This window comes from Rhamphochromis longiceps, linkage group LG2 (genome assembly GCF_057381845.1).
Source record: "Rhamphochromis longiceps isolate RC_006_pf linkage group LG2, R_longiceps_female_GT1.1, whole genome shotgun sequence".
In the NCBI taxonomy this organism is placed as follows: Eukaryota; Metazoa; Chordata; class Actinopteri; order Cichliformes; family Cichlidae; genus Rhamphochromis; species Rhamphochromis longiceps.
Window position 1 is genome coordinate 41,491,047 of NC_140558.1, and position 14,660 is coordinate 41,505,706.

Below are 14,660 nucleotides of genomic sequence, written 5' to 3' on the forward strand. Positions count from 1 at the left end.
ACACACACACACTGAAAAACCTTTTAAAGTAAATGCATCAAATTTTGGATGTTTTTTGAAACTTCAGCTTCAAGGATTCTATATCTGAGATATTTTCAAGATGTTTAGCTCTTATGTCAGTCTTTGTCTAATCTTATTTAGAAATGTGACGCTATGGGTGGAACATTCAAAGCATCTGTTCACTTACTTGTGTGCTGGGTCACAGTGGGCTGGAGCAAGCGTATTTGCATTTATAGCCACGGGAAATGTAGTTTCCAGTTCACTTGTCCTGGGTGTTTTGGGGTTGTGGAAGGAAATAGAAAAAGCTCACACCAAAATGAGAACAAGAAACACTTTGTCCACTATTTGTCCTCCTGAGCTGGTGGTGTTGAGAACTATAATGTCAGTGTGAATGTGTATTTTTGAAGGATGAATGTGCGATCATTACCAGCACCTTTCAGGGGAGCCTCAATAGATAGATGGGGTTTCTCCTGCATGCAGATGTTTTTAGCATCTCACCAAGTGTCAAAGGTAAATGTATACTACTGTATTTTTCATCCAGTGGCGTTTCATGCACACAAGAACAGACGTCTTTATTTGTCAGATATATGAAAATTATTGGAAAACTGATCCATGTCTGTTTTAATAAATTAAGACTTACTGCCCGTATCGTATGAGTGCACCTCCTCCTGGAAATTCAGGTAAATGTTAATAGCTAACACATATACATATTTATATCGCTAGGTAATTTAGTATTTTTTGTGTGACCTTTAATATTGTCTTTGTTAGTATTGCATAGATGTTCATCTCCTGGAAAGCTCCAAGGTAGGATCAGTACTTTTACAACTGTAACTTGAGTCATATGGATCAGACTGAGGACAGGACCGGCTCCGCAGATTGCTGGTAGGTTCTGATTTTAATCGCTTTAGTGCCATTTTCTCTATTTCATGTTTCTCGGTCAAGACAATAATTCAATTCATACTGTGCAAACGAGAATTTCCAGTCATTTCTTTTTATTGTGGTTACAATAAGGGCACAAACTGATTTTGCTGATTTGATTAACTGAAGAGATCCTCCTAAGGCATAAAAGATGCTGAATTAATTTCAGTGAAAAACTGTTTGGTGTCGTAACTCGGCTGCTGTATGGTCTAGTCTGGGAACGCTGATAAGAAACAATTCCATTTGCTGGCTGAACTGTAGTGTAATTCACTTGCCTGCGCCTGTAAACAAACAACGAAACGGTAATTAAATACTATAAAGTCTGATGCAGCACTTATTTTAATTGAATAATAGCAGTCATATAAGCCTACAACACATATGCGCGGCTACAGATATCAAATAGTCCCGTTGCTGAGCTCGTTCATCCTGCCTGTCACAAAACCTGTTTTTAGGCAACAATGATACAAGGAAGCTGCATCCATCATGTGCAAGCAATGTCGTCTGAGCTCCTTTTCTGGATTAGAGTTTGGTTTCTAAACTTTTTGCCACATATTTTAAATCTTCTGGGCCAATATAATAGGCCAGCAGTTGTGAAAAGAAGTTAATTTAGAGGAAGGGGAACATACATATCAAACCTAAGACACTTTCTCTTGGCCTTTTCATAGTATGCAGATTTAAGCAGTAATTACTATTACTGCTGGATACAGTCTTTTCAAAAAACATGACCAGTGTATGACAGAGTAGCTTTTACCACAGTAAAATTGGAAAGGGGATAAGGGAATGAATTTCAGCAGCTGTCATTTCTGTTGAGAGGAAAAACACTGGATAGATTACTACTGCCTACACTCTGTCGTTATTAATGCCAGGAAGTCAAAGAAGAGGTATTTAAGGCTAGCTTACAGACATTTAAATAAAACAAAACAACTACCGAAGACCAAAAAGTATGTCTTGGGTCTTTGTCCTGAGTATTCACCTCCATATATCTTCGTGAAACTTCACTCACCCCAAATAGATCTAGCAGTGGCCCAGAAATGCAAGAGGAAAGCAAAAAATGGAGCTTAAGCCCTCCATTTGAAACGGTGTCATAATGGGGCCATGCCTACTTGTCTGGAACAGTCCTTTTTCTCTCGATAACCGCTGACAGACTGAGTTAATGAGCCTCTGTTTGGCCCTTAGAGGCCACTGTATGTCTATAACCTCAGAGCCATCTTCTGAATTTGCTAACGGGTCTAATGCACCTTTTAGTCAGATCAGGTCTACGTATCGTTTTCACTTTGTGCCTCTAAACTTTGTAATCCTCAGCAGTTTTCAGCGTTCATATTAAGCAGATTGAAGAAATCCATTTTGCAGCTGTATCACTGTTACTCAATTTAAAAAGTAATATTTCGCATGAGTGTTTTTAGTGCTTCTTAGCCTCTCTTTTGAAAAGAGGTGTAATAGAGTTTATCTTCTCTAAGGATCAGACCTCATTGATTTACCAGTGACCACTGATTGTCAACTTTTAACAGTTGTGAAAGAAGGATCCTAAATCCTGCCCTTCAGTAGTTGCAATATTACAGTTTATGTACATTCTGTAGAAATGACCTTTTACTGAAGCAAAAGTACAAATATTTTGCATGAAAATAATAATTTATAAAGTTTAAAGTATAAGTCAATATAGAGTACACCATTTTAATGCTGCTGCTGGAGCTGATTCACTGAAGCAAAATCATACCATGATTTACAAGCTGATTTAATTCTGCTAAATATGACAGTCGGCAATTAAAGCTTTAAAAGGAGAACAAAGTAAAGAAAATAAAGCCTTCAAACTACGGTTGAATTTATTGTGTCTTTATCTCAGGAGTGCAGCGGTTTCATAACCCTCCAGTTTCTTCAGCAATAACGTAATCCATTGACAGTTAACAGTATATCTGCTTTTACACAGCAAAAACTAACTTTTGATAGTTAATTTGTCGAACTTTATTTTCAAACTGTTAACAAACATGGTGTAAAACACCACTTATACTGCTGCCACGGCGTAACTCACACTGTCAATCATTCCCAGTCCTAGAGTTTGTGGTGCCACTTCTTTGAAACTGACCAATCACATTAGAGCCCTTCTTTCTTTGCTCCACCCTTCAAACTATCAAGAGTTTTCTTGCCAAGCAGATACTCTTACATGCATGATGGCTAGTTTGTGGGCTTGGCTCCGAGTTTGTGGGTTTTTTAAGTTACACATGAGGAATTTAACTGAACAAGTGGCAATAAATCCTTACACCCCTAAAATGGAATTATTTGCTTGTGATTACGTTTTAACACACACCAGTTTTTCCACAAATATAATTCCACATGGTTACAGCAACCAGACCACCGAGGCTTCCACCTTTGGCTGCCACCTGATCCACACTGGAGTGGGCCCCTACAGCCGTTGCAGGTGTTGGTTCGGCAGGAGTGTTGGCTCATGTGGCTCATTTGGGCTGTGCGCGACCGCACCCCGTGGGCTAAGATCTGACCACAGATGCTCACCTATGAGCCCCTCCTCCCAGGAGGAGGGGCTCATACCAAACCAATATCCCAGTTACTAAACCAACTGGGATATTGGTTTAGTAATCCCAATCTGAGTGAGGTAACATGGCCTGTTGTTTTTTGCCACAGAGCTCTTGTGAAGCACGTCAGTTCTTCACCCAGCGCCAGTTTTTCTTAAGAGATCCTACCAGGAACAAATTGCCTCCATCGACATAAATCCTGGTTTCAGAGCTGGAGAGAGCGAGGTCTATCCACAGACTCGGATAAACAACCAAAGATGGATGCGTGGATGGATGGATAGTCTTCTATAGCTGTTTTAAACAGTGTGTTATTTTACTAAATCCTCACCGGTTCTTCACAAATTTACTTCATACTAAAAGAAACTGCTTGCTCAACAATACATATCGGTAAAACAAAACAAAATGTAAGACTGATCTTCAAAAGCATTTATCCATGAGCTAGAATGTTCTTCCAACTTAAACCGCAGTGATTTTCCTGCCCAGACCTTTGTTAGTGGCTGCCGTTGCATGATCCTGGACTGATATAACAAAGTCAGTTATAAAGCAGCCGCTGCATCTCAGTTTGTAATTATGTATGGAGGGAAAGCCAGTCTTATTCTGGCACCTAGGAGCATAGCTCTCTGTTTTTGTACATTTTATTTGTACTTTAAAAACATTTTGCAACCAGATTTCTTTAAATATATAAAGAATTGTAAGTCTTGCGTAATGTGTGTGAAAACTGTTCCATGAGGTTTCCACGCAGAGCTCAGACTGACTCAGATGGTAGATTAACAGTTTAAAAATGAAAATAAACTCTGTATATGTAGTGTCCAGGCATCCATCTATCCTAACTGTTCAGACCTGATACTGATGCAGATGCACATCCTGATTTTCCCAACTTGATGCTGTTATGTGATCAACATTTGCATCAAACCCAGGGGCAACAGTTACCTCAACCAATCAGTTTGTAATCACAGAAAGCTGCGGTGCCAATTCTGACAGAAAAAAGAAAAACAAATAGTTAGCATTTGTGCTGTGTCGCTTGATTGTTAGTTACCTATACTGGGTATAGGCTAGGCTATAAAAATATTAACATCTATTTTACGTTTAGATTTTAGGTTTGTTTTTTAAACTTGAGTCAGTAAGACAGCAAAGCCATGAAGAGAGCACTGGTTAGTTTTGACTAGTAGCTCCCTGGCTAGTTCGCCTAAACAAGCTAATGCTGCCTTATTTTTTTAATAAGCAAACTGAACTGAAAACTTTACATCCAGATGAACAAAATCAACTTTTGGGGCAAATGTCTACAGTTTTAATATCATTATAATCCTAAAGCTTCTTATTTCTTCTTCTTATTAGTTATTTTTATTTAATTTAATAACGGTACAGTACTCTCTGTATATAGTAACCATTGTCCTTAAAGTAAATATGTAAGAAAAATTGTGTATGTTTCTGCTCTGTGTCCTGTTTGTTTGTATATTTGTCTTTTTGGCTGCTGTCACAACCAAATTTCCCCTTGTGGGACAATTAAAGGATTATTCTATTCTTATCCTTACATTCTTACTTTTACCATTCACTGGGTAACATGACACTCTGCATTTAGTATATGTACTTACAATTTACAGCATTGGGATTCATTTGTAAGTAACACAAAGAGAAAAACACACACTTGTATGTATTTCTCCCTCTCTCGTTGTCTCTCTTCATACACATATAATGGAGCATATAAGTGACAGTTAAAGTGAAGATGAATTAGATCAACTGTAAGTGCAATAAAAGCCTCCCAATAAGTGTTAAATCTTACATAAGAAGAGTGACAAAGAACTGGCTGTGTGAACACTGGACTTTTCACTTGTCAGCTGAACCCACCACTGTGTGGGGTCTGTTTCATCAGGTTTTATCATTTAGAAAAAGTCCATTTCATATCACAACTGTAAAGAAGGAAAATCATGAATGACAAGTTTTCTTTTACCTTTGACTTGTATTCAAGTACGCTTTAATTATGGCTGTTTTCATAGCTCTGTTGAACCGAGGGCCGTGGGGACAGGGTTTGAGCCGATTCTAGCACTGGGTGAGGTGAAGGATACAACCATGACAGGCTGTCAGTCTGTCGCAGGGCTCACAAAAACAAGAGAGAGTTATTCATGCTCACATTCACCTCTACAGCTAATTTATAAACCAGTTCACCTGGATGAATATTCTTTTATTCTCTTTTGGAAAAATACATTTTGTCTGAGATTTATTTCATAGAATGCGGAAAAACGAACATGGCACCACTGAATTTACCAAGAGGTATATAAAAGGCTTTCATCACATTATGGAGAGAACTCTTAAAGATTTTTACAGCATCGTTAAAAGCTTTTTACATTTCAGGATATTTACTCATTCACTAAATTTACTACACCTACAAAATTCAGATTAATTTATGTATTTGCAAATCCCAACATAATTAATTCCAATGCTCGTTCTCCTTTCTCCTGTGCACTGGTTTCCAGCATCATAAAAGGATAAATATGTAATACTAGCAATCCTTTGTGATCACCAGCAAGTAGCTTAATGTTGTTTGTCTGTTGTTTAGTTGCTGGCTGGAAACCCAAATGCAATATCATTGTGTTACGTGTAAAATCATGCTACTACAGGCATATTTGGCATCTCATGTTCTTACATTTTTAGCTTTTTATAAGTTTACATAACACATGAAGAGTTAAAGCTGGGTTAGAGTGTTGTTTATGTGTAATTTAAATGCACTGTTAGACTATTTAATGATGCCTTGCTGAAATGCTCTGCAGAACTGCAGGAAGAGTCTGTAGAGCTGTCTGAGTTATCTGTGTGTTCATCACAAACAAAGTAAGAAAAACTTTTCATATACAAAAGTGATTTGTTTCTGACCTGGTGTTAATATAAAAATTCTGCTTGCAGCAGCTTGAAACACCTAATAAGATCTCAGTACACTAGGGAACAACATAACCAAATGAGACATGACTGATTTGTGAAAACAGGAAAATGAGACCGCTAATGTTAGACAGGCATTGTATACTGTGTCTCCAAATTACCTGTTGTTGGTCATTTTCCTCTAATAGAATGTCTTCAATCACATAAATCTTAAAGTGTAAACACATTCGGTAATGAGGTACCAGTGATATAACTCGGGGCACCCGACTATAATAATGGATTAGGGCTTTAAACTCAGACTCGTTTATTTTTCACCCACATCCATCACTCCTAATCAATGGCATGTCTTTCGCAATAACCCTCCCCCAGCTTGTCTCAGACTTTTAGACAGTCCAACGGTGAGTGGCTCTTTTACTCTCAAACTTTATGTACTGTTTAAAGTTATCATAGTTAAATATTATAGGAAGATGATGAGAAATTAAATAATGTCCCCGTTAAAGGTCGGAGCCATCAGACTGACTGACATCAGATGAATGGCAATGTGCCAGCTTAACAGCAGATTCTGAAACCTGAATAATTAAATACAAAGGCATTTAAAGGGCTCCTAGAATAGATAGATAGATGAAAACTCGCATCTTTTATAATTTTATATTCTGTAGACTGATGTTCACTAGATGCAACACTAACTCTTGATGTCTAATAATATAGAGCTCAGCAAAGGTGTATTTAGGACAGATGCATTAAGTTATTAATGCAACTTTCACTTGTGCCGAATTCCATAATTTTATTCTCCTTTATGTCCTCACCTGCTGCTCTATATTAAAAAGTGCTTTGTGTACAAAATGGTACTTTACGTCCTTTTTCTACTGGATAACCAAATGATTATCGCTTCGGTAAGTGCTTAATATTAACATTTAAAATTAAACGGTAACAGTGAAATTATAACTAGGGCTGGGTATCGTCACTGATTTCTAGAATCGATTCAATTCCGATTCACAAGGTCCTGAATCGATTCGATCCACGATTCGATTTAATTCGATTCGATTCGATTTAAATCTGGGAAATTTTGACAGTCAGAAATATTATAATTCAGATCAGTACATTTACATATTTTTGTATCAATAAAAAGGAAGCTGACACTCGCAAGACTCTATCACAGGTGTGAGCATCACAGCAGAGGCCTTTGTGTCAAGGTAGCTGAGGATAAAACAGAAAAACATGAAGGAGATTTTCCTGGCCTGGATTTTATAAAAATATTCTGCAGTACATCAAAAACGAAAGAAAACCATTAATCAACATATGAACATCACCTCTGAAGTTACAGCGGTTTTATTAGAGACACAGCGTTTTGCATTTTGAATAATTTTAAAAAGTTTAAATTTGTTCAGTATTGAACGGCAGAAATTAGGTTTTCTTTTCGGAAGAATGTAAAAGGGAAAAAAACAGCAGCCGACAGCCTGTAAACAACAGTAGACTTGTGTAACAAGCAAGCGAATAATGAAGAAAGGGAAACTGTTCTTGAAGTACAGAGAGGGAGAGAGAGAGCTGTGCATGGCAGTGGAAGCAAAACAGCAAAAGTCAGAGTGAATTCATGACGATGTTTATGTGAAGCGTTTGGATCTTCTTCTGCTGCTGGTTCGGTCAATATTGTTTGGAGAGAGATCAAACTAACAGCTTTAGAATCGGCTCATAAAGGACGTGAACACAAAGCGCCGACCCGCCGAAACATCAGAATCAGCGAGCTGTCGGCTTTCAGCCCCGACCGTGAGAAAGGCGACATCTCACTGATTCTGATCCGCGGGTCGCGCTGTGTGTTTAAGTCTATGTGCAGAATCCCTGTACCTGCTCTCATTTACTGTCTTAACTGTTTGGTGGTTCTTGAAATTTTGTGAGATGTCACCAGAGATTCTGGCATTTCGGGCAAAATAAATTTATATTAAAAAAATCGATTCAGGATTTTAATGAATCGATTTTACGTTATCCAAGCCAGAATCGATTTTAATCGATGAATCGATTATAAAAACCCACCCCTAATTATAACTGTCTTGTGGCTTTGGTTAAACAGTCAGGCAGTGAAGAAAATGAAATAAAAGAGGACATAATTTTAAAGCTAACAGCTGCCACTAAGTTTCCTAAATGGTCTTTAAAACTGCAGGCAGTACAGTCAGCACTGTTGCCTCACTGCAAGAGTGTCCTGGACTTGAATCTGCCAGCTGGGAGGGAGAAGCTTGCGTGGGTTCTCCCAGGGTACTCTGGCTTCCTCCCATAGCCCAAAGACATGCACACTAGGTTAATTGGGAATAGTAAACTGACTGAGTGTGAATGGCTCTCTTGTGTGACAAACTGGTACCTGCGACCTGGCTTTCACCCTATAACAGCTGGGATCCAGCCCCACTGTGACACTGACATGAAAGAAAAGTGGAAGAATATGTATGGATGTATGGATGGATGATCAAAACTCACAGGGAAAAACTGAATATTATTTTTATGGCATAGACACAATACACAAAACATAACATGAAGTACAATACCGCCAACTAAAACTAAACCAGTATAGATGTATGGTCAGCTTGAAATTCGTAGTGCAGTTTACAGTGTTGCTGTATTACATTATGCTGGCAAGTCATTTTTTCGTATTAGTTTATTTTTATGTAAACTAACTACTATTTTTACGTGTCATTGATGTTAGGAAAAGCGCTTTATAAATCCAATCCATTATTATTATTTTTATTTTTATTGTTATGAGCTGGAAATGTGGAAAAGTCTGTATACTCGTTTTTGTTGATTCCCTTTAAATAGAGTTTAGAATGGATACTTGGCTTTATAATGTGTGTGTGTTTAGCTTACTACCATCTGAATAGTTGATCTTCCCTTGCCTGCCCATTTTATTTCACTTCATTTGAATCACTGAACAAATCAGAGGTGTGGGTGGTGATGAGCTCTGGAACCAGGCTACATTTTCCCTACAATCAGAACTAAATTACACAGTGAAACAGACTCTGTGTTCCAAGAAATACAGAAAGTGAAAATGTTCCTCTCTTGGATGTTATTTGGATACCAAGGGGCCACTAAGAGAAGTGCTATGAAAATTTCAGGCTCTCTGACATAAACTATTCTTGTCTCAATCAAAGACGTCCATATAAATGTCTGTGGAAGCTAAGCTGTTAATGAGCTAATTCTTTATAGAGTGATAAAACAATTGCTAAACATAACATAAAATTTGTTGAATTTCTAGCTGCAGTGAAACAACATCCCTTTAAATTGCATAAGGTGTTATATAATCTGTGTTTTAGCCAGAATGGGAATGGAGACAGGGTTTTTAGCCCTTACGTGACATTGATGTTAGGGTTCACATGCATCTTGTGTCCTACATGGGATTTCTTTGTTAAAGTGGCATTAAGAAGAAGCATGGGCTTTCATCACCTAGGATAGAAGAAAGCTTGTGATGGGCTGTCTCTTCGCCATGGGGACTACCTGCTTCAAATGAGATTCATGACAAATCCCCCTACGAGAGGCCGGCCAGTATGCTAGGTAATAGCATGCGTGGCAGTACTTATCTATCTCCATTAAAGACACAGGTCATATCCCACAATGTCAAAACCATTAAATCAGAGAATATAGCATGATGGTAGGCTTAAACCGGGTGCTGAAGCAGCTGTGATTGAAGAAGGTGCTTTTAAATGATCGATTCTGTGCACTTTCTTCTTAAGATGAACTAAAACGCTGTAACAGGCTTTAATCAGGAAAAATGTTAGAAGAGAAATACATTTGCATTCTTGTCACCTGATATTGAGTTTTCACTGCAACTATTACTAGTTTGAGTGCCACTAGAGATCACTTCTGATGCTTTCACTCAGTTAGACCTACTAATATTAAATGCAATCACCTTGTCCTGCAATTGGGAGTTGCACCTTGATATGAAATCACTGTGATGTAACTGTGGCATACAATTTTCCATTTCAAGTTTATACTAAAAGAAAAGCTTATCTAACCTTTAAAAAGACTTGCACAGCACAATTGTGCTTAATTCTATATAATTTTGAGCTTCGGTGTGGACCCGTCAGTGAACACCAGCGCACATTTATCACGCACGATAAAATCAAAGCTCGGACAGTCAACTACTAGCCTCAGATTCATTTTAGCTTTCCATAGCAGCGCAGGCAAGACTGATTCACTCTGAACTCCATAAGTCCTCCGAATGCATAAACTGACCCTCTCCGAGATTAATGTCTTCCTCAGTACCTGCAGGTCTGGACCGAACATCATCACTGTTTGTGTCTCGTCACAGACCAACCAACCAGATTTCGCCAGGTGCAGCTAATTAATGAAAAAGCACCAATGGAACCATTTGTAAGTCATTTCCAGAGCTCTTTTAACCAAGCCAACAAGCATAAAGCTGCAACTAATTTGTTATTATTATTATCGTTGAAAAATATGTCACTTATTTGTACTAAAAATCAAACAGCTTGTCAGATTTGTTTTGCCAAGTGTTTGAAAGGAAAAGGGGGAAAAAAACAAAGGAGAAAAACGCTTAGATTGTGATAACCTGAAAGCATGCATGTTCCCGGGAAAATAGACTTAAGAGTTTAAAGCTGTCAACTAACTCTATCCAATTAATTGACTCATTAGTTCAGCCCCTAAGGAAACACGTCTGGTTCTTATCAAGGGAACAATAAAAGTGAAATGACACACACACACACACACACACACACACAGGGCGCACTCCAGTACATATGCCTCAAAGTGCCCTACTACATCCTAATATGGTGTAAATCTGTGTGGTTCTTTGCTGGAACGAAAATCTTTCACCGTTCTAACTTGATTTGAAAGTGAGGCAACAAACCCAGAGGAATAATCTGACAGCGCCAACCTCTAATGGCCCAATTCCCAGCTGAGAACTACGTCTCCTGGTGTTCGGTTTAAGAGCACTTTCTTGCAAAATTGTGGTCATTTTGAGATCACTCTGTGTTGACTTGCAGGTATCTGGAATAGTTAGGAGAGCTTGGTAATGTGTGATTTTATTTTTCTGCCCACAAGGCTGACTAAATGAGTTGAGTCATCCAACCAGGCTGTATTTTCTGACCTTTTACAGTTGGATCTTGGCTGATTAATTTAAGCAGATGGCTAAGCAGACTTAGACAGACTTTCTTTTGAATAAAGACATGCTTTTTTATGAAAAATATTCAAATCTTAACATGAATATGCAGGTTTGTGAAGTGAAATATAAATTGGGAGTTGCTACAAGGCATATGGTCATATCTGTCTTTTTCCAGTTATCCATTACCAGCCAGATCATGCCAAAATAAAGTGCTTTCATCACAGGTCAATATGGAGAGAAAAGCTGAGCAAACTGTTTTCCCATTCAGCATTTCTTACTGGCATCTTCTTTCATTTCTCTAATGAAGACCTCCAATGTGGATATTAATAATGAATAAAGGAGTTGGATACAGTGCTTTTTACTGTCTTTGTTAAGCAGGAAACCTGGTGCCAATTAAAATGGGCATGATGCTGCCTTGTGTTGCAGCCATCAGTGGGTATAATCATAATAGTTAACACTGTGGCAGCAGGACTGAGATTGACACATTTGTGTATAATGACAAAGAGACACTGAGACCCAACAACAAGCTGCTCTTCTCTTTGAAGACAGTGGACGGTTACCACAAAAAAAAAAAAAAAAAAATCAATATTCCAGCTCCATTCAATTACACAGAGAGCAGGTACCTCAGTGACACTCACAGCAATGACTGATGTACTGCTGCTGATGGTCACTTTTAGAGGCTTTACTTGAAAAGAAAAAGAAGAAATTCTGCTATTTAAAGTTTGAAAATGTATATTTAAGGATATTTTGACTGATAGAGCCATTTAACGTTTTTCAGTATATGAACACATGTCACGTGGATATGTATCATGGTGTATTTCGTATAAATGCAAAGGTTAAGGCAAAGATACTATACACATCGATACCTGTAGTGGGAAAATGCACCTACACCAAAAGCATCCACGCACGGACGCTCACAAATAAGCACGTGCACGTAGGCATATCCGTTTTGCATAGCCGACCACACAGACTGAGGAAGAGCGCTAATTTATCATTCTCGTTCTTGAGTTATTGTTGATTAATTAAATGCCATTTTACGGGAAGATTTGAAATACAGTTGTGATCATACAGCCGTGCTAAAGGCTCAAGGAGGGGGCGACCGATGAACTCCTTCCAACTTCATTTCATCAGCTTTTTGCAATCAAAACCCGAACCGTGATTGTTTTACTTTGTTTCCCGGGCGAGGACAGGTGACATTGGTTAATTGGTGCTCTAATAGAAAAGACAAGTTTTTACTCACCCAAAGTTATAAGATGAAAGAGATAAACTCCCCACAGATCCATCTCCGTTTCAAATTTGAATTTCTGGTTATGCGTCGGAGCTACACCTACAGCAGGATAATTACACGGTAAGAATGAAGTGCCCCTTTATGCATTTGGAGATCATTATTTGCGCAAAGAGAATAACCTCTTGAAAAATCCTCAAATCGTCTTTTTCTAGTTGCCCCTGTCTTTTTTGTCTTACAATCCCATCAGTTACTTCCAAGTCGCTGTTAGAGTCGCGCTTTTGCGCAAAGGCAGAGCCATGCGTAATATTGTGAGGGGAAGTTGTCCTGTGCGTTGTACGGTCCGGTATTGTCAGAGAGCCTTCTGTTGCACGTCGAGGTGGTCACACAGGTCCTTGAGTCCGCTGCTGGAGAGATGCAGAGTGCTGGGGAGAACCACTGCCAACGACGGGGAGGAGGGGGACTGTTTGTGTAGGAAGGGACATTTTAAACCGCATGCTTACGTGGTCAGTGCTTAGCGGTGAAAATGAGACGTTAATTCACAGAAACACTATAATGTTATGACTCAGAGGACCTACGGTGTGGCGAAAGTAGTTAACTGTGTCTTCACTTACTCTGTGATACTATTGAGCATCTCGTGTTTTCCTTACAGTTTCTGATTTTCTAACCCAAAAAATGCAGAATATTTCAAGCAGTTGACTCTATACTTTTAACGCTACCTGAATTCCATGAAACATTAAGAGATAAAGAGCTCCCTTTTTTATAATTCCTACTGTTCACTTCCCTGTCCTGTCTCATCACTTCAAGGTCTAACACCTGCCATTCAAATTGCTTATATAATAAAAAGTATGAGATTTTGCAGCCAGTTAATAAAGAAAGTGTTTGAGCTCCCCAAATGTTATTAAAGAAGCCGAACAAAAGGTTAATAACAATACCGACTCTCAAAAAAGGCACATTCGGGGCATTCTCAACCAGAAGTCTGTTTGATTAGGCGTCTTTGTACGAGCTCTAACAGTTGACATATGCTAACCTAACATCATTATTAGAAGATACTGATGAGATAGCTAATATAGACACACACATAAGATAAATACGAGAGACACCATCTGATGGCTGAAGACAGAAAAATCATTTTTCTAATCACAGGACAACACCTGGATACCAGTGTGAAAGTCACATGTTTCAAACAATATTAATACACTGCAGTCTTATCAAACTATAAAGTTTTCTCTTTTGTTTCACGGAAAACCTTTAATGCTTGCCCCCTACAGAGAGGTGGATGCAGTTCCCGATCAGTACTGACAGCCTGACCCACAATGCTCAATTTTCAGAGCTGTTCACTGTTTTGAAACAGACAGTTATTGATTCTTTAGTGTTAAGAATTCAACTTTCGCACCATCTGTTCGTTTTATGGTTCAGAGGGAAGAGAACATCAGTGGACCAGGATGTGCATTTAGAGTTTGTTGACTGACCACTTTAGTGCATCTCCAAAACGGCAGCAACAAATAGAGTTTCCAGATGATCCATGCAAACAAAGCTGGTGAGGAGCAGATAACAAAAGAGTCACAGTATTGGATCAGCCTCAGTGTGTATGCTTTACTGTATACTTGTGCACGTGTTTGTGTCTATAAAGCAACCAAGGGTCCAAAAGGATGATCCAGCTGTGTATGGAAGACAGAATGAAGACCTCGGAAGGGCCATTTCCGCCTGTTAGTATTATCTTTACTGCCTGTGGCTGCTGTGCTGTAGTGCTTCAATGGACTTACATGAGCCAGCAACATTCATTTAAACATTTTCAGAGCCTTAGTTGTTTCAACTTATTATTTTTTGCTGAAGTCTCACATTGGAAAAAGTGTCAAATGTCTTTATGGCTCAACGATTGTAATTTTAGTTCCCTAACAAGTTTGCAGTGAGAATCTCTGGAACGATACATTAACATTTCCATTGGGAGTCCTTAAACATGGGAAGATGGGCTCTGAAACTAATTTCTGAATCTTTAAAGAGCAGCTCAGTGCCATGGGGATTT

General features: G+C 38.6%; 1 protein-coding gene across 1 annotated transcript in view; it reads right to left on the bottom strand.

Annotated features, from left to right (window-relative positions):
* LOC146677987 (GDNF family receptor alpha-4-like) overlaps positions 1–13,080 on the bottom strand; it is a 57,936-nt gene extending 44,856 nt beyond the window's left edge. Inside the window, exons 1-2 of the mRNA XM_085429069.1 lie at positions 12,817–13,080; positions 12,650–12,736 (exon numbers count right to left, since the gene is read on the bottom strand). Of these exons, the coding sequence (XP_085285195.1) occupies positions 12,650–12,692 (43 nt within the window). The 5' untranslated portion in view covers positions 12,693–12,736; positions 12,817–13,080. The remainder of the gene's footprint in view (positions 1–12,649; positions 12,737–12,816) is intronic.
* Positions 13,081–14,660: the final 1,580 nt, after the last annotated feature.